The 26,871-nt window shown below is 56.1% G+C and overlaps 2 protein-coding genes across 3 annotated transcripts; one reads left to right on the top strand and one right to left on the bottom strand.

Annotated features, from left to right (window-relative positions):
* Positions 1–188: 188 nt before the first annotated feature.
* On the top strand, positions 189–13,771 carry LOC144296776 (keratin, type II cuticular Hb5-like). Its single transcript, XM_077869955.1, has 9 exons — positions 189–678; positions 2,917–3,125; positions 4,674–4,734; positions 5,329–5,424; positions 6,089–6,253; positions 6,478–6,603; positions 9,617–9,837; positions 12,320–12,351; positions 13,030–13,771. Exons 1-9 carry the CDS (start codon positions 253–255, stop codon positions 13,179–13,181), a joined length of 1,488 nt encoding a protein of 495 aa, XP_077726081.1. The 5' UTR covers positions 189–252; the 3' UTR covers positions 13,182–13,771.
* A 4,846-nt stretch (positions 13,772–18,617) lies between these two features.
* On the bottom strand, positions 18,618–25,968 carry LOC144296775 (keratin, type II cuticular Hb5). Of its 2 annotated transcripts, none has more exons than XM_077869954.1 (9): positions 25,549–25,968; positions 23,380–23,588; positions 22,723–22,783; positions 22,498–22,593; positions 21,687–21,851; positions 21,364–21,489; positions 20,753–20,973; positions 19,965–20,000; positions 18,618–19,589 (listed from the first exon to the last, which is right to left on the bottom strand). In XM_077869954.1, exons 1-9 carry the CDS (start codon positions 25,966–25,968, stop codon positions 19,403–19,405), a joined length of 1,521 nt encoding a protein of 506 aa, XP_077726080.1. In that variant the 3' UTR covers positions 18,618–19,402. The 2 variants fall into 2 exon arrangements, with proteins under 2 accessions (XP_077726080.1, XP_077726079.1); XM_077869953.1 differs by having other exon boundaries at positions 18,618–19,596; positions 19,969–20,000.
* Positions 25,969–26,871: the final 903 nt, after the last annotated feature.

The raw sequence follows: 26,871 nt of genomic DNA, 5'->3' as shown, positions 1-26,871 counted from the left end.
GGCAGGTTTATTGTGACGCGGGGTCTCCTCCACATGCTTATTAGAGGAGACAAGTTTTGGCTTTGCTTCTCCGTCTGCCTAGCGGGAGATTCCCACGCTTGTAAATGGCGTTAATAACTTTCTCCTGCCTTTAATGTTGTTGGGAGGCCTGCTTTCTGCCCCATAAAAGGCAGAGGCGCTGCCAGGTCTCCAGCAGGAGGCCTGCGTCGTCGGCCCGGCCGCCTTCCCGGGGCCACCCTGTGCAGCGGAGGCATGACGACCCGCTCCTACCGCCTGGGCTCTGGCTGTGGGGTCAGGAACTTCAGCGCCTGCTCTGCGGTGCTGCCCAAGCCCGCGGCCCGCAGCTGCTCGGGGGCCGTGGTGGCGTCCCGCGGGGGCGGCCCCGGGGGGCCCGGCTACAGGCGCCCCGGGGGCTTCGGCAGCCGGAGCCTGTGTGCCGTGGGGTCCCCGTGGACGGCGGTGAGCTGCGGGTGGCCCGTGCGCGGCAGGAGCAGCTTCGGCTACCGGGTCGGGGGCCTCTGCGGGCCCAGCCCGCCCTGCATCACCAGCGTGTCGGTCAACGAGAACCTCCTGACGCCCCTCAACCTGGAGATTGACCCCAACGCGCAGTGCGTCAAGCACCAGGAGAAGGAGCAGATCAAGTGCCTCAATAACAAGTTCGCCGCCTTCATCGACAAGGTGGGTCTGCGGGTCGCTCCCTGGGGCTGAGGCTCAGGAGCGGGCAGGGGACTCGAACCCGATGCCTACAGCCTTCCTCACCCAACACCGACACAGATTAAAGACAGTGACTTGAGAAACTTAAGGGGAACCCCAAGAGGGGTTGTAGAACTGACCTTTCCTGTTGCTGCAGTCTCTGAGCCCACTTTCCGGTTGGATGCAGAGCTCTGGCTTCCTCTGACTCAGTGGTACCCCATCCGAGAGCCTCCCCGGGGGAGGACAGCCACTGAAGTCCAGGGGAGGAAAGACTCTAGGGCTGAATGGTGTGCGCATCTACACGCAGGGACTTTATAAGTGGCCGCACGCGAGGGTGATGGTGCGTGGGAGCTTTGCTCTCAGATAAGTGCCACCATCAGAGATAAGGATCTCGCGAGCGAAGGTGCCGCACGTGGATTCTTAACATGAAGCTGGCTCTTCCTTACCCTCAGTGCATCATGCGGGGTGTTCATTTCACAAGGATACGCACTAAGGGCGCTGGTTGAGGGTGGGGGGTGGTGGGGATTGAAATCCAGCCCACGCTCTGCTCACCGGGTCGTGTGCCCCGGCAGGAGGCTGCGTCTCCTTGGAGGGGCCCCTTTTCCCCGCATGGCTTTCTGGGCAGCACCCAGCTATGCAGACTGTTGTGAGCAGTCAGTTCCAGTCTGAAGAGAGAGCGTCGGGCTGCTGCCCAGGCTGGCTTCCCCACCCCCCCCCGGGGAGGCCGGCAGCCCCCACCTCCTCAGCATGTGCAAAGTGTATTGCCCGGGTGAGTTTAAGCCTGCAGAGCCGGCAAGCCAGAGAGTGGACCTGCAATGGCAACCCAGGGCAGATGCCTTTGGTTAACTGGGGTTTGGTTTCTTTTCCCACACAATGGGCAATGGAGGGCTGCTTTATACCAGGCTTGTGCTCCCAGAAGGTTAGGGCCTGGGAGGAGATCACGTAGCGTAGAGCTGGCCAGGGCATGGGGCTTGGCAGGACATGAATAAAGCCGGGCTGAGATGCACGCCTGCCTGCGGGGGCAGCTGCTGTGACTTACCTCCAGACCCAGGCCCAGCATTGCCTGAGCTTCTGGCTTGTCAAGGTCACAGAGGTCCAGATTCTTGTCTGAAATGACTCGATTGTTAAATGTTGGCAATGAGTTAGATTTCAATAAAGCAGCTTATAGGCCAAGTGAAACACGCCTGCGGGGCAGAAAGAGCCTGGGGCCTGCCAGTGTGCGGTTGCTGATGTACTGCCGCTGAGGCTCAGAGAGAACGAGGCGCACGGGCCTGGTTAGTGGCCGAGTCAGCCCGTGGGAGGTCTCCTAACTCCTGGTCCGGGGCCTCCCAGCGGGGCTCTCATGCCCCAGGACCAGAGTGAGGGAGAGTCCTGGTGGGTGCATTTAAAAATCACTGCCATAAAGATGTCCACAAATGTAGTGGCTTAAAATAACACGAACTTATTATCTTGTGAGGCCCAAATCTAGGTGTTGGGAGGGCCGCATTTCTCTCCCTAGAGGAGACCCGTGTCTAGGGACATGCAGGCTTTGGGCAGCGTTGAGTTCCATGTGATTGTGGGACTGAGGTCCCTGTTTCCTTGCTGGCTTGCTGCTGGAGCCTGTTCTGTTCCTAGAGGCCCCTGGCATTCCTGACGCAGGCCCTTTCTCCCTCTGCCTCCAAAGCTGGTGATGGTGGTGGAGGCCATTTCAGGTTCTAAGTTTCTCCTCCATCTCCCTTCTGTGCATCTCTCCACTCCTCTGCCTTCTGCTTCCACTTTAAGAGGCCCATTTGATCCCTTGGGGCCACCTGGATAATTCCAGATCTGATCTTCAGCGCCGTAACCTAAATTCCACCTGCAGGGTCCCTTTTGCCATAAAATAGAACATATTCCCAGGTTCCAGGGATTGGGATGTGAACATCTTTGGGGGGCCACTTCTGGCTCCCCACCCCATGTACGATCTAGGGTGTTTTTTGCAGGATCAGTAGTTATTTTATTCTGCACAGAAGAAACACATCACAGATAGTGTGCTCTACTGGGAGATGGGGAGAGGATGAGGGAACACGACTGGGGGAACAGTCGGGAATTGCATTTTCAGGCTTTGCCAAATGATTTGGCCTTTGCGGGGAGGTCACAGGTAGCTGCTGCAGGTCAGGGGCCATCCCCCAGGACAGAGAGGGCTCTGGGATCCTGGGCACCTCTCTGGGCTCCCCCTGAGTCTTTTTCCTCCACCCCGGGTGGCAGGTGCGCTTCCTGGAGCAGCAGAACAAGCTGCTGGAGACCAAGTGGCAGTTCTACCAGAACCGCAAGTGCTGCGAGAGCAACCTGGAGCCCCTGTTCCAGGGCTACCTGGAGACGCTGAGGCGGGAGGCCGAGTGCGTGGAGGCCGACAGCGGGAGGCTGGCCTCTGAGCTCAACCACGTCCAGGAGGTGCTGGAGGGCTACAAGAAGAAGTGAGTGTGGCCTGGCTGGGGGTAGTTACGGGTGTGGGGCAGCTCTTGGCTGGGTCCACCCGACTCTCCCGGAGGTGGAGATGGCGGCAGGGCAGGGTCATTGCCGGCTAGCACTCAGGTGTTCCGTTTCATCAGCCTGCTCCATCTGGTCTTGGCACTCAGCTTTTGGGGCCCCATCCTGGGGAACGAGGAGACACCTGGGGAGAAGAGCTGCTCCCAGTCTGGGAGGGCACAGAGCGGCCCAGAGACTAAGAGGGAGGAACGAGATCACTGGGCTGGAGGAGCAAACTTGGGGGCGGTCCGTGCTAGGATGGGCACAGAGGAAAAGTCCCTGGGGAGATATCAGGAAGGTGATCTGGCCCATGCCATTCAAGGTATCTGATGAGCTTGGATAATTCTCTAATCTTTCTTCTGCTCTGTAGATAAATCGCCAGGCTCTGGTTCTGCAAGGCTCATCGATTCAAAGGCCCATGTAAATCTTTCATTTTAACCTGACTGTTTGGCTTGGCCATCACCTAGTTTAAACTCACCGGGTCACCCCTAATTTGCTCCTCCTTACCTGCTAGATGTGGACAGAGAGAAGGGTGATTCTCCCATAGTCGGTCCTGGCCATGCTAACTGGAAGTAACTGGAATTCTGATCTTGGGAGATCAGGTTTTACCATCCAGATGGGCCCGGCGATGAGCTTACAACTTTCCTCGGGGGGGATGCAAACGCAGACGCAATTCTGTTTGGAGGTGGCAAGGTCCGTCTCCCAGCCCAGGACGTGTGAGCGCTGGTAATTACACAGCGCAGAATTTATAGCAGCCCAGATTACTCTGTCATTAAAAAGCTAGAGGGCGGGGGGTGGGGGTGACTGGGTGATGGACACTGAGGGGGGTGCTTGACGGGATGAACACTGGGTGTTATTCTGCATGTTGGTAAATTGAACACCAATAAAAAATAAATTTATTATATATATAAAAAAAGCTATGGAAAACGTGTGGTGGGAACTCTGCTCCTCCCTGTCGGCCGGGCAGGGCTGCGGCAGGAATGGCCTGGGCAGGAGCAAGAGAATGTGCGGGGTGGTGGAGCAGGGCTGTGGAAGTGCCCCTCCAGCAGGCTGGGCACAGTGGGGAGCTTCCAGGATTTCAAGTCCTTGATGTGGGGGGGAGGGAAGAGAACATCACGGGGATGGCTTTGTGGAGCTTTATGTCTTGTACAGTTTTCGGGTTGAAAGACCCCTCGGAGTATCTGTCTTCCACTCATCCCACGAATATGTCCAGAGAAACTTCCTGCACACCAGCCGATTTAGCCCAAGATGCAGAGAGATGAAATGACTTGTCCGAGTTTTGCAGCAATTTCAGTCCAAGCTTGGACCCGAAACCAGGGCCTTGAGCTCCATGTCCAGTGTCCTTTTCGTGGCTTCTTTGTGACTGAAAAATAGAAGTCCAGAGAGGCCAAGTCTCTTCTCCCAAGGCACACAACTAGTCTTGAAAACCTAGGGCTCCTGGCCGGCCCAAAGCCCTCCTCCCCAGGGGCCTCTCCACCTGTGCTCTCTCTCCTCAGGTATGAAGAGGAGGTGGCCCTCAGGACCACAGCCGAGAACGAGTTTGTGGTGCTGAAGAAGGTGAGTGACTCTTTCCACGTGGGGAGGAATGAAATCTTGGATGCTGGGCCTCTGAGACTCGCCACGATTGTACCAGTCTAGTCATGGTGGCCCGGCACTCGAGTCCCCTGACAAATGGAGGCCGGGTGGTTGGCAGTGTCCGTGTCCCTACGAGAGTGAAATGGATTTAAAAGTGACCATGGTGGCTCACCAGGGAGTCTACAGAAAGCAGACAGCAGCACGCGGAGAGCCAGCAACTTGGGTGGCACCTGACCTGGGTGCCAAGGACAACTTGCTGGGGCGGCGCACTCGTGGCTCAGTGGCCACCACACGGTCATGCTCCATGGGCCAGGCTGGCTTCGTGGTAGCAGTCTGACATTTTGGCCTGTGCTATTAGGCTACCTGCTTCGGAAAGATCTCCAATTCTGCAGGAATCAGAAAAAAGTCTGCAGGGGTCAGACTTCTCTCCCCTCCCTATTCCTCGGTGATCCCACGGATGTTTCTGTGGTAGGAGAACAGTGGGCCAGAACATGGTCTCAGGGTCCCCTAGAGAGAGCAGAGGTCCAGGGGCACCGGGTGACCCCGTGTTCCATCCTTCCCCATGTGTGTCCACAGGACATAGACTCTGCCTACCTGCGCAAGGCTGACCTGGAGGCCAATGTGGAGGTGCTGAGGGAGGAGACGGCCTTCCTGCAGGCCCTCTACGAGGAGGTGAGTCTCTCCCCAGCTCCAGAAGAGAAAGTGAGGGAGGGGAAGGTGGATGGCTTCTTGGGTTGTGGCTTGTCTTGGCCCCTTGGCTCTAAAGAGCGTTGTCCATCCCTAACTCTTCTAGGGCCTAAACACCCTCTCCTTCTGTGACCAGAGGAGATTTTTCTCTTGCTCAGGCCTCTTTGCAAGATGGAAGAGGGTGATGCCCTTCCTTTAAAATGATTTGAAAGATGATGATTCCTTGCCTGTCTACCCAATGTAACACAAAGCGGAGATTTGACAATATAGGTATAGGTAGAGATAATAATAGCTTATTAATTCAGGTGATGTGAAAACCTAATTAGAAAACCCAGAAATCTCAATCTGTCCATTATCTGGTTGATCAGATTTATACGGATAGCTACAGCTGATTGGGATAGTTGGGGCCCCAGGTGGAGGGATCCCCTCTGTCTCTATCCCTAGAAATCTGCCTCTGTTGATCCAGGCTTTAATGGAATTCCACCTTGTTTGCCTTGAGGCCATGGTCCAAATTTCAGCCTTTTCTCTTAAAATTCCCCTCTGAAATTTTCTTTTTTATTTCCTGAAGCTTCAGATAGGTTTTTAACTTACAGTGATGGGAATCAGAGGGGGATTTGGGGCTGAGGGCACTGGTTGCTGTCTCCTACAGGAGATCTACCTTCTTCACTCGCAAATCTCTGACACCTCGGTGGTGGTCAAGATGGACAACAGCCGGGAGCTCAACATGGACTCGGTCGTGGCCGAGATCAAGGCTCAGTATGACGACGTCGCCAGCCGCAGCCGGGCCGAGGCTGAGTCCTGGTACCAAACCAAGGTGAACTGGAGGGCCGGCTGCCCGTCAGGCAGGGAGGATAGCCAGAACCTGGAGCTTCCCTGGGAAGCACAGCCATGCACTCACGGGGCTACAGCAGAGGCCCAAGCAGAGTGGGGGGCGGAGGAGGGAACAGCGGGCTGACTCCCCGTAGTGACAGCCTAGCACCCCCTCCAGCAGTGTCTCAAACACCGGCTGGTTCTTAACGTTGGTCTCCCAACCCGCAGTGCGAGGAGATGAAAGCCACAGTGAGCCAGCAGGGTGAGAACCTCCGCAGAACCAAGGAGGAACTGCACGAGCTGAACCGCCTGATCCAGAGGCTGACAGCGGAGGTGGAGAACGCCAAGCAGCAGGTCAGGGGGCGTCGAGAGCTCGCCTGCTCCGTGTCCCTGCTGCTTCTGCTCTGCTCCCTGCTTTCCTCCTACCTGGAGGGGCTGCTGTTTTAACCACCTGCATGGGAAGGACCTGCAAACGCTGTTTGCACACAACATTTCAGGGGGAGGATTGATGTGCCTGCCTTCTCTGAATTCTGTTCTTATTTCCCTTCTTTTTTTTTTAATTTTTATTTATTTATGATAGTCACACAGAGAGTGAGAGAGAGAGAGGCAGAGACACAGGCAGAGGGAGAAGCAGGCTCCATGCACCAGGAGCCCGACGTGGGATTCGATCCCGGGTCTCCAGGATCGCGCCCTGGGCCAAAGGCAGGCGCCAAACCGCTGCGCCACCCAGGGATCCCTCTTATTTCCCTTCTTATCCCGCATCTGTTTCTCTCCTTTAAACATGCCTCAGGCAACGTGGTCTAGTGCAGGTTGTGTCTCGCTCTCTCTCTCTCCCCCACCCTCTGGATGGACGTGAGGTGCACAGATCTGAGCTGATCTCACGCCACTGTTCAAAGCGCTCACTACCACCGTCTGCACACCTCTGCAGGTGAACGTGGTCTCTCCTTCATCTTCATTCCTCTCCCCTCCGTCCCCAGACTCATTTGCATGCAGCTAATAGATGTCCCTCTGTCACACATATATTTATATACGTACATATGCATCCCCTAAAATAAATTTATAGAAACTTCTTAGTGTTTTAGATTTGCATAATGACATTACACCATAAATCTCATCTGATTCTTCCCATAGCCAGTTTAAAGTCTTTGAAGTCCACGCACATTGCCATAAATGATCTGTTTCATCTTTTCTGTGGTATCGAATGCTGAATATTCCTAAACCGGAGTTTCCTGTCCATTCCCCCATGGATGGCTACTCCATTCACTTCCAAGTCTTTGGTATGGCAACCAGTTGTATCATGAACTTTTTAAATATATTTTTATACATGTATACCTGTTTCCATGTACATCTCCATGAGAGATGTTTTATTTTTTTATTTTTTTTAAAGATTTTATTTATTTATTCATAGAGACACACACACACACACACACACACACAGAGGCAGAGACATAGGCAGAGGGAGAAGCAGGCTCCATGCAGGGAGCCCGATGTGGGACTCGATCCCGGGTCTCCAGGATCAGGCCCTGGGCTGAAGGCAGGTGCCAAACCACTGAGCCACCCAGGCAGGCATCCTTATGAGAGATGTTTTAAAGGCATAAAGCAGGAAATGGAAATGTTGAATTGTAGGATATTCACTGAATTACTTCCCCTAAGAACCCTCAGAGCTCTGTGTCGGCACACACTCCCTCCACAGGCAGGTGGGGGCTTCTGCTCCAATCCCTGTGGATCTAAGAGGTGTAATGAATTGTTTTTAAAACATTTCTCTGGTTAACTAGTGATGTCAAATGTCTCCTCATATGCTTACTTACACATTTGCATTTCCCATTCTAAGAACTGCCTATTCCTATCATCTGCCCATTTTTCTGTTGTGATTCCTATCTTTCTTTTGATGATTTACAGCAGTTCCTTGTCCATTCTGTCTAGATCACAACCCTTTGTCAGTTCTACGTGTTGCAGTTCATCTCCTCTCAGGCTGTCACTTGTCTGTTTGCTTTGCTCTGGTGTCCTTTATTGAACAGAAATCTTTAGCCCGGATGTGGCCAAATCCATCAGTTCTTCCCTTAGTGGTTAACACTTGTGAAGGTTTGAGGTCCTAGAGATATCCTCTTGCATTCTTTTTTTTTTTTTAAGATTTTATTTATTATTCATGAGAAACACACACACACGGAGAGAGAGAGAGAGAGGCAGAGACACAGGCAGAGGGAGAAGGAGGCTCCATGCAGGGAGACCGATCAGGGACTCGATCCCAGGACCCTGGGATCACGGCCTGAGCCGAAGGCAGACGCTCAACCACTGAGCCAGCCAGGCGCCCCTTCATTGTACGTCTATACCATGTTTTCTTTGTCTGTTCATCTGTAGATAGACACTTAGGGTTGCTCCCATGTGTTGGCTGTGGTGAATCGTGCTGCAATGAACATGGGAGCGCTGATATCTCTTCGAGATCCTGATTTTACTTCTTTGGGATAAATGCCGAGAAGTGGAATTGCTGGATCCCAATGGGGTAGTTCTATTTTTAACTTTTTGAGGACCCTCCACATGGTTTCCATAGCGACTGCACCATTTTGCATTCCCACCAACCGTTTGCAAGGGGTTCAGTTTCTCCATATCCTCGCCAACACTTACCTTGTTTCTTTGATAATAGCCAACCAGGCAGGGGTGAGGTGATTCTCATTGTGGCTATGATTAGCATTTCCTTGAAGATGAGTGACGTTGAGCAATCTTCTCATGTATCTGTGGACCATTTATATGTCTTCTCGAGAGAAATGTCTCTTTGGGTTCCTTCTGCTTTAAGTGGGGGCAGAAGGGAGGAGCTGTAGTTCGTGTGTTGGGTGTTTGTGTGGGGACTTCTTCCAGTACGCTGATCTCAGTGGGTCAGAGAATGGGACCCCAGACAGGGGCCTATGAAAACCTGGGGGTGGCACTAATGACTCAGGGTAGCGTAGGGCAAGTCACAGCCTCTCTGAGTCTCAATTTCTCCATCTGCATAAGGGGAATAGCCATGCCTGTTCTGACAAGCTTGCAGAGTAACTGGCGGTGGGTAAGGTAACATCTGCGAAAGTGCCTTGTAAACTCACAACAGTAAACAAACATAAGATAATATCATTATATCATTACTTATTATTAGCCCTGTTCCAGTGCTAATATTTCCTCCCTCTAACGGCTCACCGGAGAACCTGAGTTTTACAACCACCGTCGTACAAAAATGGAGGAAGAAAGCTCCAAAAGGTCATTGTTTTCCTACCTACTTAATTTGCAAGTTGACCATTTTGGATGGAGGTGCAATAGGTTGACCGAGGCCATGGGGGACCCACCAGTATTCCCACAGCCTGCACCCCACTCAAGCTCCTTCCCTCCTCTCCTTCCCCAGCGCTGCAAGCTGGAAGGCGCCGTGGCGGAGGCGGAGCAGCAGGGTGAGGCAGCCCTCCGGGACGCCAAGTGCAAGCTGGCAGGGCTGGAGGAGGCCCTGCAGAAGGCCAAGCAGGACATGGCCTGCCTGCTCAAGGAGTACCAGGAGGTGATGAACTCCAAGCTGGGCCTGGACGTGGAGATCGCCACGTACCGAAAGCTGCTGGAGGGCGAGGAGAGCCGGTGAGCACGGGCGGGACTCAGGGTCTCTTCTCATCCCCACTTAGGGCTCGAAGAGCGCCTTGCTGGACTCTAATTCTCCAGGCAGAGAGCACTCACACCGGGAAGGACCCCAGAAAGACTCCAGAAATCACGGGAATCCAACCATTTCCCCATTTACAGATGGGGAAACTGAGGCCTTGAGGAACTTGTTCAAGGTCACAGCTAGGTCGTGGCTATGCTTACATGACACCTGTCTCCTGGTTAGCGTTCCACTGATCTTTCCCCTCCTCCACTGCCCCTCTGGCTGTGCCTAAAGCTCATTCCAACACAGCTGCTTTGCCCTGTTGGCTGAAAGGATGTTTCTGCCGTTACATCTCAGTGGGTTGCAAAGGCTGGAATCGTCCGGAAGCTTTATTAAAGGCCATTTGGTTTGGGATGCAGAGACAGGGAACCCTAGAGTTCCGTGTTCAGGACCAGCAAATGGAAACGAGCAGCACAGTGTCCTTGCTTGGCAGGGAAAGACAGAGCTGGACATAAATCTGGCCTCCAGGTGACCGGGGTTAGTGTCCCAGGGAGGCTGCTGGAGGCTTCTCAGAGGAGGAGGTAGCAGAGCTGAGTGGGTGGGAAAGGAAAGGACACATCAGGCTGTGCCAACAGTTTGAGCCAAGAATCGGGGCCCGTGAAGTCAGCCAGGGAAGGAGCGATGTGGATTTACAGCTGGGGCAGTGGTGGGCCCTTAGCCCAGAGGTGCGTACATCCTTACTGCCTCCTAGCTGGGTCCCGTCACAGGGGAGCAGGCTAGACTGGGGGTGGAACATAAAGGTTAAGATCACAGGCTGCGAGCCAAACCGCCGGGCCTCAAATCCCAGCTCTGCCACTTTCCAGCTCTGAGCCCCTGTGCCTCCGCCTTCTCACCTGTAAAACAGATCATCATAAAACCCGCCACTGTAGGCTGTTGCACGGATTAAATGAGTTACTGTGCATAGTAGAGCATAAGTAGGGGCAGGTTATGAGCAGAGTAAGACTCTCTATCCAGGGTGGCCAGGCCGGGCGGTACCATGGACAGGCTCCTTACTAACCAGGTTAGCTTTAGAAACCTGACGTGTGTGGCGCCCAAGGCAGCTAGCCATGCCGCTGGATTTGTGCCACGCTTGACCAAAGCAGGTAAACTCTCCTGTCCAGGTCCTCAGGCCGCCAGAACTACCTCCTCCTTTGTACCCGTAAGCCCCCAATCCACTCACCTGCCTTCAGTGAAGCATTAAGCATTTGCACCGTGAAGCTTACTGTCGTTGCCATAATCATCATCATTCGTGTATTAATACCTCAATCATATAATCAATGGGATTTTAAAAGATGGTTTAGTGTATGGTGTTTTGCATATGGTGGCCATTGACCTTTTAACAGACTTTCTCTTCGTGGCATTTAACAAGTTTAATTGGGTGACACGAGGAACTCTCATGGCAGAAAATAAGAAAAGCGGCCGTAATCCCTCAACTCGTAGCAGCTAGCTGCTGCTAGCACTGTGGCTCAACGGGCACCATGACTGGAATCTTCTGGAAAGGCGCAGTTCTAAGGCTGTGGTAGGGTCAGATTCACGTGACAGGGGAGTGAGCCCGAAGCATAGATCCTCACGGAAGAGCTGTAGCGTGTACAAGTGCTCTGTGTCGGGCAGAAGGAATCGGACTAGAGCTTTCCTGGAGCGAAGGGTTGGAAGCCGGCGTTACCAAAGAGGGCCACGTAGAACCGAAAGTGCGGGTGGGTGTGAGGGAGGAGCCCACCGCAGGGGTGTACGTGTCCCATCCTTAACGAGATGGTTATCACGTCCATAGCAAACGCGGTGGATGTACTGTGGGCCAGGCTCCGCTTGCACGCACTTTGCAATGTAGCGCTTACAACAATCCTGGAAGGTTGGGTGTCATCATCCCCGTTGCAGAAATGAGGAGACCGAGGTCACCCAGCTAGTAAGTGGCTCAGCCAGCTTTGCTCCCAGGAGGCCTGGCTCCAGAGTCCAGGCTCTTAACCACTCTACCCTCCCGCTTCTCTCTCTGCGTTTATCAAATCGGGTGCCTATCCGGGAGAGCGTGTGAACTCACGGGGTGAAGACCGATTGACTAGAATGAGACGCAAGACTTTCCCTACCCAGAGGCGTCCCGCGGGCCGTGGCTGCTCCCATCACCTATTTGGCTGTGCTGGAATGTCCAGCCAGGGGGCAGGGAGGGTAACCCCCACGGTAACCCACGCCCACCTTTCAGTACACCAGCTTTCCATGGCCGAGAAGCTAACAAGGCATAAAGTGGCCTTTGGGGTCCAGCAACCTAACACTCCCCTGTCCTTTTGGGATCCCTGGGAGCAGGGGCAACACCGACACTCTCTGCAGAGGATGGGCAACAGGCCCCCAGCCCCTCAGCTCTGCTCCCCTCTCTCCGGATGGGGCACAACAGGCCCGATGGAGCGGAAGCAGAGGAACACCGTCCTAAATGTTCACTCTCTCTCTCCCCTGCAGCTTGTGTGAAGGCGTGGGCTCCGTCAATATCTGTAAGTTGGGTGTCCGTCATGGGCATCATCCTTTTGGGTCTTAATGTTGGGTTACAGCTAATTGGTGACTGAACCTCTGTCTGTGGGGCCCTGGGTGGGGGAGAAGGGGGCTGAGGTCTCTGGGATCTGGACAAAAGGAGGGTCTAAAATATTTGCCCCCTACGCAGATCCACCTGGGCCCCAAGCTAGTGATCGTGGCAGGTTCTGTCCCCCTAATTGGTTCTGCAAAAATAGCCCGAGTCTTTCAGTCATACGTGGAATTCTCCTCAAGTGGCACAATGTTTTAATGAGAGACCCTAGATGTTTATTCTGATCACCTGGGGGGCCATTGCGGGCAATGGTTGAATCTTTAATAATCCAATGTACACGCAGTCCCCAGGCCAGGTGTCTATCTGTTCTTCTCATCTTTGCAGCAGTCGTATTTCTCGAGTTTTCCTCCACTTTGACCATCAGTCTTTGGTCAAAGGTTGTATAAACACATCTCGACATTAGTCTGGTTCAAGGAGAGTTAGGTGTTGACGGCAATGGGTTCGGATGAATGTCTGTTGTAAAGATTCATGTTGCTGCCCCCCACCCCCGCCCCGAATGGGAAGAGAGTAAATCATTGGTTCCAAAAAAGTCTGGGTCATGTCATGTCAAGGATGGAAGAGAATTCTGACGCAGCGTCTCCCTCCACAGGTGTGAGCCGTTCCCAGGGCGGCGTGGTCTGCGGGGACCTCAGTGCCACTGTCCCTCGTGGCCTGGGGGGCGTGGCCACCAGCAGCGGCATCCTGTGTGCCCCCTCCGTAGCGGGGGCCTGCTCCAGTGCCCGATCGGTGCGCTTTGCGTAGCGGGCGGGCGGGGGTGGGTGCAGGGGGGAGGTCATCGCTCTCTCAGACCTCAGTGTCCGTGCGGTACTTTCCCCTGGCTGGGAACCCAGATGAACGCTCCAGTTTCCTCCCTGTAGCAGTTATGACTTACCTTCAAGTGCGAACCCTGGGGCTGGCATTACTGCCACCTGCACCTGTCTCCCTTCCCAGTGGCCCAGCTTTCTGAGATAAGCTGCTCGGCCCCTTTCTTTCCCAACCAACTTCGACTTAGCAGGCATTTACGAGGTACTGACCGTGTGCCAGGCCCTCTGGGAAGGGGGCAGGGTAGGGGAACGGCTGTGGGTGGGTGCATGTCACCTGGGTGCTGAGGGGGCTGCGGGGAAAGTGGGCTGGGGGTTCGGGAAGCCCCTCACTGATCTGAGACATTGTGTGTCCCCAAGAGTGTCCCCACCTATGCACACGTCAGCGTGGAAAGGCTTGACTGAAGCTAACGGCTGAGCTGTTTATGGTTGGTGCTTTGGATTTTTTTTTTTTTGGGGGGGGGATGCAATTCCTGTTGTGGCTTCTTCTCTCTTTGCGTGTGTGTGATTAAATACTGACGGTAAAACATTTTCTCCTAGTAAATGAATTAATGCCTGCTTCCTTTTCCCAGCCCTATCCTCCTCCTCCCCAGAGCCCTGACCATCTCAGCGCTCCTGCCAGGTGTGGTCCACGGACACCATCTACATCAGGGTCCCTGGGGGTGGCGGGTGGAGGGGGCTTCTTACATAGGCAGATCCTGGGCTTCATCCAGAACCACTGAATCAGAAGTTCCAGGGACGAACCCGGGAATCTGAATTTTATTTTGAAGATTTATTTACTCCTGAGACACACACACACAGAGAGGCAGAGACCCAGGCAGAGGGAGAAGCAGGCTCCCTGCAGGGAGCCCGACGCGGGACTCAATCCCGGGACCCTGGGGTCATGCCCTGGGCCAAAAGCAGGTGCTCAATCACTGGCCGCCCGGGCGTCCCAGGAATCTGAACTTCAACACGCTCCCAAGTGATTCCAAAAGAACGAAAACCGAGAACCGTTGGATTCTGTGGGCAGGGGGTAGTGGGAGGGTCAGGTAATTCTGACGGTGGAGCTGACTTCCTCTGTGACTCTCACAGGATCAGGTTCACCTCCTCGCATTTCTCCTTTGACTTTGCCCGAGCCACCTGGGTGGGGTGGAGGTGAAGGTGGAAGAGGGGAGGACACAGGAGCCTGTATCCACAAGCGCCTGCTAAGCATCTGGCACATCATATCTGAATTTCATTCATGGCTCAGAGCAGCAGCAGCAGCAGCAGCATTTTATCTTCACTTTATAGATTAGGAAGTCCAGACCCGAAGAGGTTAAGTAACTTCTCTGACATCACGCAGCTAGTCCAGCCTCTGTCTGAGGCCAACTGTTCCTTTGGCTGGGACATCCTGGCTCGTCAGAATGCTCCTGGAGGAGGCGTTCTAACGGATGCCGCTTGCTGGTCAGACACTTGGGGAGCAAAACACGCAAGATGGCACAAAGGAACTTCCTGGAACGCTCGTAGAAACAGCTCCCATAGTCTCTGCTCTCCAAGAATCTTGGACAGATCTTCTTATGGGGCGGGTAGTACAGGCCAGTTATGTGGGAACTCAGAAGTAAAACCCAGACTTCTGGTTGGAGGCCATTTTCCCTGGTGGCCTGGACGTTCCTGAACTGACGGTCCCCCAGAAGTCCCACCTGGGGAAGTCTGTTTGGAGCCCCCTCTGATGCAAGGGGTGTCCTCCTGCTGAGGTGCAGAGAGAGCTTTCTGATGGATAGGTTTGTTTCATTTGAGTTATGGGAAGAGCTCCTCTTCTTCCATTTTATTTTATTTGGGATTTAAGAAGAAAGATTCAAAACCAGCCCGACTGGGTAGAGAATATCTTGCCATAAGAATACATACTCGATCTCAAGACATAGAAAAAGCTTTGGACAGTTGTCTGGGCAATGCAGTCCTTCTGAGGTTTTCAGAATGTGTCTTCAGGGGGCACATTGTTCCCTGGGGCCTGGGAGGACCAAGATCTTCCTTCCTTCCTTCCTTCCTTCCTTCCTTCCTTCCTTCCTTCCTTCCTTCCTTCCTTTCTTTTTTTTAAAATTTTATTTATTTATTCATGAGAGACAGAGAGAGAGAGGCAGAGACACAGGCAGAGGGAGAAGCAGGCATCATACAGAGAGCCTGACGTGGGACTCGATCCCAGGACTCCAGGATCACGCCCTGAGCCAGAGGCAGACGCTCAACCGCTGAGCCACCCAGCAGCCCCAAGATCTTTCTTAGAATATTACTCTCCTGGTCTCTGCCTCCTGGCCTTAGAGGGTCCTATAGGGGCTGCATGCTGGGCACACCATGGTATAGATGCCACCAAGTTTGGGTGGAGGTAAAATCAGCTTCAAAGGGCCACTGGATCTGCTCTGAGGATGAAGAGGAGTCTCATGGGGCCCCTGCTGCCCTGGGACAGAACAGGGGATGGAATGGGGAGGGGGCCCGCTGCCTTTCCTTTCTCATGGGGCTGGGGGGGTGTATATACACGTTTTTGTGTCTCTGATGTTTTCCTTATTTTTAATGCGAAAGCTCATTCTCGGAGCACCTGGGTGGCTTAGTTGGGTAAGCATCTGACTTTTGATTTTGGCTCAGGTCATGATCTCGGCGTCATGAGATTGAGCCCTGTGTTGGGTTCTGTGCTGAGCGTGGAGCCTGCCTGGGATTCTCTCTTTCCCTCTCCGTCTGCCCCCACCATTTGCTCTCTCTCTCTCTCCAAAAAAACAAAAACAAAAACAAAAACAAAAGCTCATCTTCTGAGGGCTGCCTCCACCCTACTCATTCCCTGGTTATCCATCTCTGCCCTATAGCACCAAGAGAATAGGAGTGGGCGCTTTGGAGAACTCTCCATTTTTAAGCAAAGCGGAAGTGGGCAGGGATTTCCAAGGGGCACACAGGGGGTCTGGTAAGGGTCACAGATGGGGCAGGAGAGTGGTGTGAGGCAGTTCCGAACTCAGCCATTCCCCAGTGCAAGTCCCCCACCCAAAGCAAAAGCAGAACCAAGCTCGTGTGTCCTCACTGCTCTGATTTTCAATGAACAAACCACTCCATACAGTCTCTGCTCTATATCCCCGTTCCCAGAGAGCTGCCGTGGCTTGCGTATGTGGACAGGGGGTGATTCCCGGATAGCCATTTCCAGTGTCTCGTCCATTCCAAGGAGCCATATGCTTTGTCATTTCCTTGACCGTGTGGTTAATTTCCATTGCTCACTATGCTTGGTTCGAGTGACCGATGGCACCAGTCTGTGTTTCCCGGGATCCCAAAGATTGAAGCAGGGAAGTTGGAGACGCTGGGCTGGTTGAAGGAGCCGACCAGGGGGTGGGTGTCTGTGAGGATGGTCCAAGGGGAGGGTACCTGAGACTTGGTGGAGGAAGCTGGTGGCCTTAGAGAGGAAAGAGAAATACCAAGGCCTAAGCTGACTTGATTGTTTTGAAAAGACTATAAGCCATACTTCCCTCATCCCTTGGAGATCCTTGTATTTTGGGGAACATTGAATATTTGAATAAGGCTAGAACACAAGCAGCAAGTCTGATTTTCTCTGAAGAAGGTCTTATTGGGTTTGTGGAGTTTCAAGGGAAAGGGAGCCCAGGAAAGCACTCGGGGATCACCCACATGGGCCACTTTGCTCTAGAATTTACCTGATCTCTTGATTTCAGACCATGTCACTTCTCCTTAAAATTTTTTTCTAATAAGACTTTAATCCTTAGTTGCCCTTGGATTAATCATTTGCTTTGTGTATATCAGGAGAGGGCCGTGGGAGCCCCAGAAGCCTTTGAACTGGAAAAGCTTGCTCCGCATTTTTGCTGTTGGCCAGAAGGAGGGCTGGGGAGGGCAGGCTTCTTCCTTATAAGGCAATGGCACCTCTGCCCGGCTGAGTAGCTTGACGGGTCTTTGCACACAAAGAATGAAAACTCATTAAAAAGCTTATTATTATCTCCCGGTTTGTGGCCTTCTGACTTTTTAATGCACACTGTCCTATTTCGGGGGTACCAGAGTTGGCATCCTAGGAATGCTTGGCCCAGATCCATGGGAACATCCAAGTGTGTTCCCCCAGCACAGACTCACCCCAGCAGCCCAGACCCGCAGGAGGTAGCAGGGCTGGGGAAGGCTCGGCTCACAGACCCCCAGGGTGATGCAAAAAGCTTGAAGGCCACTTCCTGCCCGACGGCTCACTGAGACACCTCAGGGTTCATGCTCAGGTTTTGATTTTCAGCCCCTGACTTATTACCTTCCCTGTGGATGAGTGAGTGAGGACCAGAGGACCATGCCCTTGAGGACCAGAGAGGCGGGCAAAAGGAGAGAGGCCAGCGGGGAGCTTAGAACAGGCCTGCCCAGTGGCAGCCGGCAAACCTCAAACAGCAGCACCAGAGCTCTCAGGAGAGGCCAGCAGCCCCCTCAAGGGAGCTCCTGCCCTTTGGGGGCTGAAACGAGGAATCATCAGAACACAGAGTCGTAACTTCTCCTCCCAGGGAAAGGCTGCCGAGCGGGCTGGCAGGTGGACATCCACCCAGAATGGGGACAGCCCGTCTGTTCTCCAAATGGAGAAATGGAGGGGAGTCCAACAGGGCTGATGTCTTCTCATGCTCTGCCAGCTGCCTGAGGCCATCCAACCATCCCAGACCTGACGAGTCCTGGAGCCCCATCCTGGGAGGTGGGGGCAGTCAGAGCCAGAAGCAGATACCTCCTGGAACTTCCTCAAGGAACTTCCAGCTTGATCCGGGCTCCGGATGCCCGGTGACATCCCCGGCCCTGAGCCACAAGTCAGAACCAGAGATCCTGAGGGTTGGAGACTGTGTGGGGCAGGGGTGGGGGGATTGTGCACATGGGAGGGAGGGAAGGGAGGGAGAGCAGAGAGAGCAGGGTAGAGGCCAACGGGAGGAGAGCCTTGGGATGTCTGTGTGTCTGTGTGGGATGGTGGTGGGTGGCTTAGAGGGTGGGATTGGCTCCATGGGGTGGAGCCTGAATCTGGGAAGAGCAACACTGGGGAGGGAGCCCTTGGCAGGGGTTTGAGGAGCAGGTGGCGAAAGAGGAGATGGAAGGAGCGGGTGCTTGGCATCAGCAGGGTGTGCACACCTGGGAACTGATCTGAACCAGTAGGGGGTGAGAGCCATGGATCTGCGGTGGGTTCTGGCTGCCTGGGGCGGGTGGGGGCTTGGGACAAAAGATTCTGGGGGAAGCTGGAGCTGAGGTCCAGGCCCGACTGGACTGGGCAGGGCTGAGCTGGAATCAGGCTATGGATCAGTGGATGAGAAGAGACACAATCACTGGAGGGTTCGGGAAACACGACCTGGGGCTGGAAAGGGTTGCCGAGCTGGGGAGGGGCCGCGCATCTGTGTGTTGGAGAGGGCGGCCACACTGTCATCCACAAGACCACGCATCCTTGCATCGAAGCAGCATTTATTGGAACAGAGACTGAGACAACCCAGAAGGCAAGGCACCCACAGACAGTCGTAACAAGAGGGAGACTCAGAAGTGGCCTAACCTTCTCCATCCCACCGGCTCTGCATTGGACACACCCCTCCTGCACCCGCAGAGGAAGGGGGAGATCTGGAGCAACCTTGGAGTTTTCTTTGAAATGTATAAAGGTACAATGAAGAGCAAGACCCGTCCCAAGTCAGAAGGATTCCCTCACCCCCCATGATGGGCCCTCAACTGGGAGGCCACACGAGGAGTTGGGCTGGGACAGGTTAACCCAAAGAAGGCATCGGTCAGAGAGACAAACAGAGGACCCAGGGCCAGTGCTTCCTGCGCGTGCCAGCCAGGGGAGGAGCTGCTGGGAGGGAGGGCTTGCTCTCAGCCTCTCAGCCTATGCGAATGCGAGGCCGGCACTAGGCTCACGCCCTGTCTCGGGGGAAGGCCAAGCTCCTGCGACGTCCAGCCACCCTGGGTGACTGGTAGTGTCCCAGAGAGCTTGGAGAATGATGCAAACCGGCCACGGGTCTTTTGGAGTCAAACTGGAGTTAGGTTGGACAAACTGGGAATGCCTCTCTAACTGAAGCCCAGAGGAGAACCAGGAAACAACTCCCTAGAAGGAGAAGGTGCGGGAGCACGGCCGAGGGTCTTTCCCTCTCTAGGAACATGTGGAAGATTCCGGAAGCAAGCACACGATTTCCATTCACACGCCATTCCGCGCTCCGGGGCCGGGGCCGCGGGCGGCCGGGGGCTCTAGGCAAAGCGGACGGACCGGCTGCTGCTGCAGGTGAAGCTGGCCTGGCGGGGCTGGCAGGGGGCGCAGGAGTCGGGCGCCATCACCGTGATGCTGCCCCCCGTGGCCGCGGGCCCCGAGGCAATCTGGCGCCCCGGGGTGCTGCTGTACGTGAGGCCTCCGCAGGCCACTCCGCCGCGGGAGCTGCTGACGCCTGCGGGGGACAAGAGGGGACACGGGGGGTGAGTGGCCTGCCCCGTCTCTCCAGCCTTGTGATGGGCCCCAGGGAGCTCCCGCCTAGCGGAGGGGGATTTAGTGGTTAGGAGCTCAGGGCCCGGTGCCCCCAGCATCTCAGTCCTTCTTGGGACTGGGGCAGGATGGGGGTGAGGACCCCCCACCCAGAGGGGACATTTCCCTGGCCTGCGGGTCCCATCGCCACCTGGGGAGGTGCTCCCCTGGGTGCTCCCCAGTGAGGAGCTCTGGGAGGAGGAAAGACCCCTCCCACTCGTCCAGAAGCATCCCAGGTTCAGCTCTGCCCATCAGCAAAGCCGCTTTTCTGCGGGCAGGTGATCGGGCAGGTACTTACAGACATTCACGGAGCCCACACCTTCACACAGCCTGCGGGAAAGAAAACTCCGTTAGCGCTGCACATGGAGCGGGGATCCTCGAGCCAGGTGGTTGCTCAGGGACAGGGAGGGCCGTTCCATGTACAGATGCCCCCCCTGCCCCCCGAGTCAGGGAGGGCGCCCCAACGTCTGCATTACAGGACCCCCGTCTCTCTCTGACCATTCTCTGACCACAGGGACAAGGCCTTCCGGTTCTGAGCAGAGCTGGCACGACGCTGAGCTCCGCCGGCTGCCGCCGATCTGAGGTCCCCCGGGCCTCCCGGAGGAGTGTGGTCAGGCCCCCAGAAAGCAGCAGGAGGGTGTGCAAAGGGCCGGAGCGCCATCCAGGAGCTCGCGTGCAGGGAGCGCACTGTCCTCACGCCGTGCCAGCCCGTGGGGTGGCCATGTGGCGGCCTCCCGTAGGGAGCTACTGGGAGAAAATGGGTTTGGGGGGCACGTGGCTTGGAAACAGGCTGCGCCTCTTGCGCTTAGTAACTGAGGCCACGAGAACGTCACTGCACGCGGGGCCTTACTCCCTCACCTTTGGGTGTGAAACGTGGTCTCTACCTCATTGGATTGTGAGGACTGAGCTGAGCGCATGGCACAGGCCAAACACATAGTAAGTATTCGATAAGTTATGACTATTATTGAAGCTTAACCTGTACTAGCGGTGGTTAGAGATGTAGCTCACACTTGGGCTCAGGGAAACACACTCCCGGGGGGGCCAGGGCCTCCTCCATCCCACCAGAGCCTCCTCAGCCCCACCTGTGCTCCTCGCCCTCCAGCAGCCGCCTGTAGGTGGCGATCTCGATGTCCAGGCCCAGCTTGGAGTTCATCACCTCCTGGTACTCCTTGAGCAGGCAGGCCATGTCCTGCTTGGCCTTCTGCAGGGCGGCCTCCAGCTCGGCCAGCTTGCAGCGGGCGTCGGTGAGGGCCGCCTCGCCCTGCTGCTCCGCCTCGGCCACGGCGGCCTCCAGCTTGGCCCGCTGCGGGGAGGGAGATGGGGGATCAGGGATGAGAGAGAGAAGGCACGGCCGGGCTCGCCTGAGCACGTGGAGCTGCACCAGGGAGAGGGGGCCAGAGGTCCAGGGAGAAGCTAGGTGAACCATGTACGATGGGTGCTTAATGAGACCTTGCCCATGAGCGAGAAGGCCCATGGCCTTTCACCATGTCTCCTTGATGGTGGCCTCAAGGTGGCCAAGGAGGGTGATGCGGATGCGTGTGACGTGGTACGTCCCACTGTGGGTGCCGAGTGATTCGGTTGGGTCCCTGCTTCCTCACGGGCATGCTGTGAAGCCCGACTGGGGCCAGGCTTTTGCCCTCCTGGTACTGCGGTCTGCCCGTGCTGGACATGCAGGCCCCTCCTCGTACCCTACCTGGCACTTGGCGTTCTCGATCTCGGCCGTCAGCCTCTGGATCATGCGGTTGAGCTCGTTGATCTCCTCCTTGGTGCGGCGCAGAGTCTCCCCGTGCCGGATCACCGTGGCCTTCATCTCCTCACACTGTGTGTGTGTGGGGGGAGCACAGGGGCTCCTGAGGCTCAGGACGGGTCATCCCGCTGAGTCCCACACCTTGCACAACTGCCACCCCAACCCGAGGGCTGCCTGCCCTTCCCTCGTCCATCCCAGCTGGACAAAACCCAAAGCCCTTTCAGCATCCCTCCTTCTGGGGCTCTGGCAGGGGGAGGCTGGGCCCCGACCTTGCTGCGGTACCAGGACTCGGCCTCAGCCCGGCTGCGGCTGGCGATGTCGTCATACTGGGCCTTGATCTCGGCCACGACGCAGTCCATGTTCAGGTCCCTGCTGTTGTCCATCTTGACGATGACCGAGGTGTCTGAGATGTGGGCGTGGAGGACCTGGAGCTCCTGGGGGCCAACAGCCAATATATTTGGGTCTGGCGCCCGGTCTGGGCTGTGGGCTCCACCCTTAGGGGCGGTGTCCGCTCCCTGGAGTGGTCATGCGTGTGGCATGACTCCTGCTCCGCGGGCTCCCCTGCCGCCTTCATTCCCACGCAGGCTCATCATCAGACAAGAAAGCTGGAAGGGCCCCAGGAGGAGCTGCGGACTGACTGCCCCTGACTTAACAAATGGGAAAACCGAAGCCCGTGCTGGGTTTTCTCAAAGTCACCCAGCAGGGGACCTGGGGTTCGAACACTGGGTGAGTGATTGGTTCACTAATTAACCAGAGACTCGCCCTGACCCCTACCCTCAAATAGACGCTTTCATATCCACGTGCAGACGGACCCGCCCCAGGCCGGCACACGGGCGCACACACTGCAGCGCACCGAGGCACTCACAGCCGCGGAGAAGCCCAACCACACACACTCCGCAGTCCGGGCTCTCCCCGGGCACGTTCATACGTGTGTCCATCACAGCTGTGTGTGCGTGTGCTCTCGTGCTTTCATCACGCACACGGGGCAGGCGTGGACTCCCGGCACACGCTCTCCTCTCTTTCTCAGGTGCTCAGGCCTCCCGTCTACCTGCCCTGGCTGGTCAGCAGGGGCCCCCTCACCTCGTCGTAGAGGCGCTTCAGGAAGCTAGATTCCTCCACCAGCGCCTCCACGTTGGCCTCCAGGTCGGATTTCCGCAGGTAGGCGCAGTCCACGTCCTGGCGGTGGAGGGAAGGGGGGCATGTATGAGTGGGAGGCCTTGAGGTCAGTGTGGTAACCATGCTCCCCCCACTGGAGGTTGCCCCCAAGGGTCCCCTCCCTTCCTGCCCCATGGCCAGCCCCCTCACCTTCTTTAGAACCACGAACTCATTCTCTGCCGTGGCTCTCAGAGCCACCTCCTCTTCATACCTGGGTTGGGAGGAAGGGAAGGGTTGCAGCCAAGGGGTCGGAGCTCGGACACCCTCCTAGCTTCTGGGCAAGCTCTCCCAGGGGTCAAAAGAGACGGAGTCCGTGCGATTGTTGTCTTGTCCTCTCCATGATCTAGCTTGTGCATCATTCCTGGGGCTAGCCCTCCCTTGTCCCGGCCTGGCTTATGCCACCCCAGTCCTGCTGCCTCTGGGATGAGATCAGGGAATGCACGCACTGTTCCCCAAATCTAAGCTCCTCTGTGCATTCTGGATGCGGAGAGAGCCAGTGCTCTGGGCTGTGAAAACATAGAGCGAGCGGCATAAAGCGAGCTGAGCCGGGTAGGCCCACAGAAAGCTGTAGAACTCCGCTGCGTTTCCTCTCCTCAGTCCCCATGAAAGCAGCTCTAAGACCTGACGAGCCTCCAAAAGGTAGAGTGAGGCCAAAGAATCTAAGAAACATGGGCTCTGGCCCCCCGACAGCCTTGGGGGTTCCCGGCAGCCCTGCTCATAGGCAGGTGGGAATCTTAAGCCGCTTCAAGAAGTTGAGGGCGAGGCCTTCCTGCGTTCCCTGGTGCCCCCCGGCCAGGCCGCACTCACTTCTTCTTGTAGCCCTCCAGCACCTCCTGGACGTGGTTGAGCTCGGAGGCCAGCCTCCCGCCGTCGGCCTCCACGCACTCGGCCTCCCGCCTCAGCGTCTCAATATAGCCGTTGAACAGGGGCTCCAGGTTGCTCTCGCAGCAGCGCTGGTTCTGATAGAACTGCCACTTGGTCTCCAGCAGCTTGTTCTGCTGCTCCAGGAAGCGCACCTGCGTCGGGGCGGGAGAATGAGACTTGGGGTTGGGGGAGCCCGGGAGGAGCCTGACCCCCCTGCTCCCCCCAGAGCCCTCTCTGCCCTTGGTGCTTCCTGAACGGCCAGGGCCGGCCGAGGGCCGAGCATGGGGCTGAGAGTCTGAGACTCTCCGTGCCCACCCGGCCCACCCGGCCCCTGCCCCTGGAGGCAATGGGGTGGCGGTGGGGGGAAAGCGCCCTGGGGCCTCCGGCCCGCCGTCTGGTTCAAGTCCAGTTGTGCTGCTTGAAGCGGGCAAGCTTCTGAACCAGAGATGATAATAGTGCCTCCCTTAGAAGTCGCAAAGGTCGAACAAGTTAATACATGGAAAATGCTTAGAACATCCCTAACACGCGGTAAGCGCTCAGCTCATGTAGCGACCCCTGTAATCGGCAGCTCCTCATTTATTAATCCAGGTGGGGACGCTTCCTGAGACGTTCCTGTGTGGTGTGAGGCCCATGCTAAGCCGCCCACATCCATCCATCTGTAGCTACAGCTGACCCTTGAACAATGCGGGGCTTAGGGGCACCCACGCCTCCCCCGGCCCCCCACCCCGCGCAGTTGAAAACTGGCGTATGGCTTTTGACTCCCCGAAAACTGAACTACTAATACCCACCCCCCCGTTGCCCGGAAGCCTCGTTGACGACCTTAAGCAGTCGAGTAACATACATTTTGAATGTTATGTGTATCAAATATTGCATTTGTACGACAACGTGAGCTAGAGGAAATCTGTTATTAGGACACTCATAAGGAAGAGAAAATACATTCACAGTACTGCATTTGTCGGGAAAAAAATCCTCATGGAGGTAGATTTGTTCATCTCCTACCCGTGCTGTTCAAGGGTCAACTGTGTATCTCTCTCTACCCGTGTATCCATCACACTCAGTTCTCCCAAGCCCCCAGGTAGAGGGGGGTATTATTCTGTTCATAGTACAGATGGGGAGACGGAGGTGACTAGCTCCTTGTCACACAGATAGTCAGTGAGAGTCGGGGTCTGATGTCCCCCGAGCCCCCTTCGCCTGCCCACCGCGTCTAAGCAGCTCATCTGAACTCTCTCAGCTTCAATTTGATAATAGGAAAATGGCAATAGCACTGCCGACCCCGTTGGGCCATTTCGAAGATGAACCCAACTTGCTAAGGGACATGGTAACTGGAGCTCCTGACTGCAACCCCAGAGCCGGTCCTATCTGCTCTGCCAGAGTGAGGCCTCGTGGGCATGAGGGGAGGGGGCGGGGGGCTTGGGAGGCGGCCTCACGGCGTGGGGGTTCCCACACTCTGCATGTCTGGGCTTGCTCCTCGCAGCCTGGCCGCCCCCTCCCGCCTTCCCAGCCCTCCGTCCACGGCGTGCTCGGTTTCCCGTCACACCTCCTGGCCCTCTATCCTTGAAGAATCATGCTGACAGCCAGCACTCATTGAGCACCTACTGTGTGCCATCCATGCCCACAGACACGTATACGAGGCTGGTTCTGTTATCCAGACAGGTCACACGGCCGAGGCCTCGTGCTGCCGAGGGGCAGAGCAAAGACGGGGAGGCCGGTGGCTCCGGGCCAAGCCCGCCCACTTCCCGAGCTGCCGGGCTGGGAGCTGTGTGCCTTTTGCTCTCCCCATTATCTCCCACTCTTGCGGCACCCAGTACCCCGTCCAGGTTTCCGGGGGTGCCTCTGATGTTTCTGGGTTGCTTTGTCTGCAGAAGCGCGCGCACACACACACACACGCGCGCACACACTCGCTCTAGGCTGCAGACTCTGCTTCTGGCCCCCACCGGGCCCCTGGGCTGGAGTTAAAAGATGGAAACCGATCCTCTGCCTCTGTTGGCCTGCGTTTCTCTCCCTCTGCTGTCTCCAGCCCGGCTCCGTGCTGTCTCCCCAACACACGAGGACCTTCCCGAGGGGACGCACGCAGGCTGGGGCCTTCCCCGGACCGTCCTGGGCCTCACTGACCTTGTCGATGAAGGCGGCGAACCTGTTGTTGAGGCACTTGATCTGCTCCTTCTCCTCGTGCTTGACGCACTGCGCGTTGGGGTCGATCTCCAGGTTGAGGGGCGTCAGGAGGCTCTCGTTGACCGACACGGTGGTGATGCAGGGCGGGCTGGGCCCGCACACGCCGCCCGAGCGGTAGCCGAAGCTGCGGCCGCAGGAGCCGGCGCGGAAGCCGCCCACAGCCATGCGGGGCCCGCAGGAGCCCAGGTTGGAGAGGCTGCGGCTGCCGAAGCCGGTCAGCCCCCGGTAGCAGGACACCCCTCGGTAGGGGGCGGCGCTGATGCAGCAGCGGTTGCCAGTTTTGGGGGCCACGGCCGAGCAGGAGCTGAAGGTCCTGGTGACCCCACATCCTGAGCTGATTCTGTAGGAGCGGCAGGACATGGTGCGGGTCTGAGCAGAGGCCGAGTGCCACGGGAGTAAGTGAGGGCTTCGGGTGCGCTGCTTAGGATCCTCTGGCCTCTCTGATCCTCCCTGGTCCTTTTATTGGTGGGGAGAGCTGGGGTTGGCTGCATAAAAGGAGTGAAAAGCCATTTTATGTTGTTTATTGGCTTGGGGAGTTTGCCAGCAACTCCCCAAAGACTCGTCTTAAAGGTGAGCTCAGCGGCGACGTGGGGCCTCCGTAAAAGGGTTGAAGATGTTATTAGGGACACTGTGTTTGCACTTTTCATCTTCAAAGCTCGTTTACATACATTAAGCAATTAATTTTCTTGCAGTCTCCCTGTAAGATGGCCCCAACCCACACCTGGAGACGGATCTGAACTCAACAGTCTGAGGTGGCTGGCGTTGGGGTAGAGGCTGGGCCCGCTGTCTCAAGGGGGAAGGAGGGTCTAGCGTCCCAGGTTGGGTGAGACCCCAGGAGTGCATTAGCTCTGTCCTCCCGGCTCCATGCAGGATGTGTTCTCGGGTAAATCACCGTGTTTCAGGGGCTGACGGATCAGGCAAGTCCAGGCCCTGCCAGGCACCATTGCCTGGAAGATGGTTCAGGTCCGTGGGACCATTTTGACCACGCTCTCTGCAGGACACGGGGCTGGAGCACATGGTCTCTTAGAACCTTCTGGATTCCAGCCCAGGGGCTCTGTCTCAGAGCTTCGTTCCTCACTCAGCAAAATTGCAAACCACTCCATTCCCAGTGGCCACAATAATGGCTACTTGTGGATAATGGGGGAGCCTCCCCTTCAGCCACTTTCTCCCACTGGGCGGCAAGGATGGAGGAACCCAATCCTGGGGTAACCTGCCTGCTGTGAACTTGCTCTGGGCACTTTCCCTCGGCTCTTCAAGAAGAAA

Source organism: Canis aureus, chromosome 25 (genome assembly GCF_053574225.1).
Source record: "Canis aureus isolate CA01 chromosome 25, VMU_Caureus_v.1.0, whole genome shotgun sequence".
Taxonomy (NCBI): Eukaryota; Metazoa; Chordata; class Mammalia; order Carnivora; family Canidae; genus Canis; species Canis aureus.
Note: the sequence above shows the minus strand (reverse complement) of the source record. Positions and strands in the feature narration are given on the sequence as shown.

What these genes read in the sequence shown, in the direction of transcription:
- LOC144296776 (XM_077869955.1), top strand. Translation starts at nt 253, where the DNA reads ATGACGACCCGCTCCTACCGCCTGGGCTCTGGCTGTGGGGTCAGGAAC. An exon ending in TCGCCGCCTTCATCGACAAG is followed by an intron (nt 679 to 2,916) that starts GTGGGTCTGCGG and finishes CCCGGGTGGCAG; the next exon opens with GTGCGCTTCCTGGAGCAGCA. An exon ending in CTGGAGGGCGAGGAGAGCCG is followed by an intron (nt 9,838 to 12,319) that starts GTGAGCACGGGC and finishes TCTCCCCTGCAG; the next exon opens with CTTGTGTGAAGGCGTGGGCT.
- LOC144296775 (XM_077869953.1), bottom strand. Translation starts at nt 25,968, where the DNA reads ATGTCCTGCCGCTCCTACAGAATCAGCTCAGGATGTGGGGTCACCAGG. An exon ending in AGTCCTGGTACCGCAGCAAG is followed by an intron (nt 21,490 to 21,686) that starts GTCGGGGCCCAG and finishes ACACACACACAG; the next exon opens with TGTGAGGAGATGAAGGCCAC. An exon ending in CTGGAGGGCGAGGAGCACAG is followed by an intron (nt 20,001 to 20,752) that starts GTGGGGCTGAGG and finishes TCTTTCCCGCAG; the next exon opens with GCTGTGTGAAGGTGTGGGCT.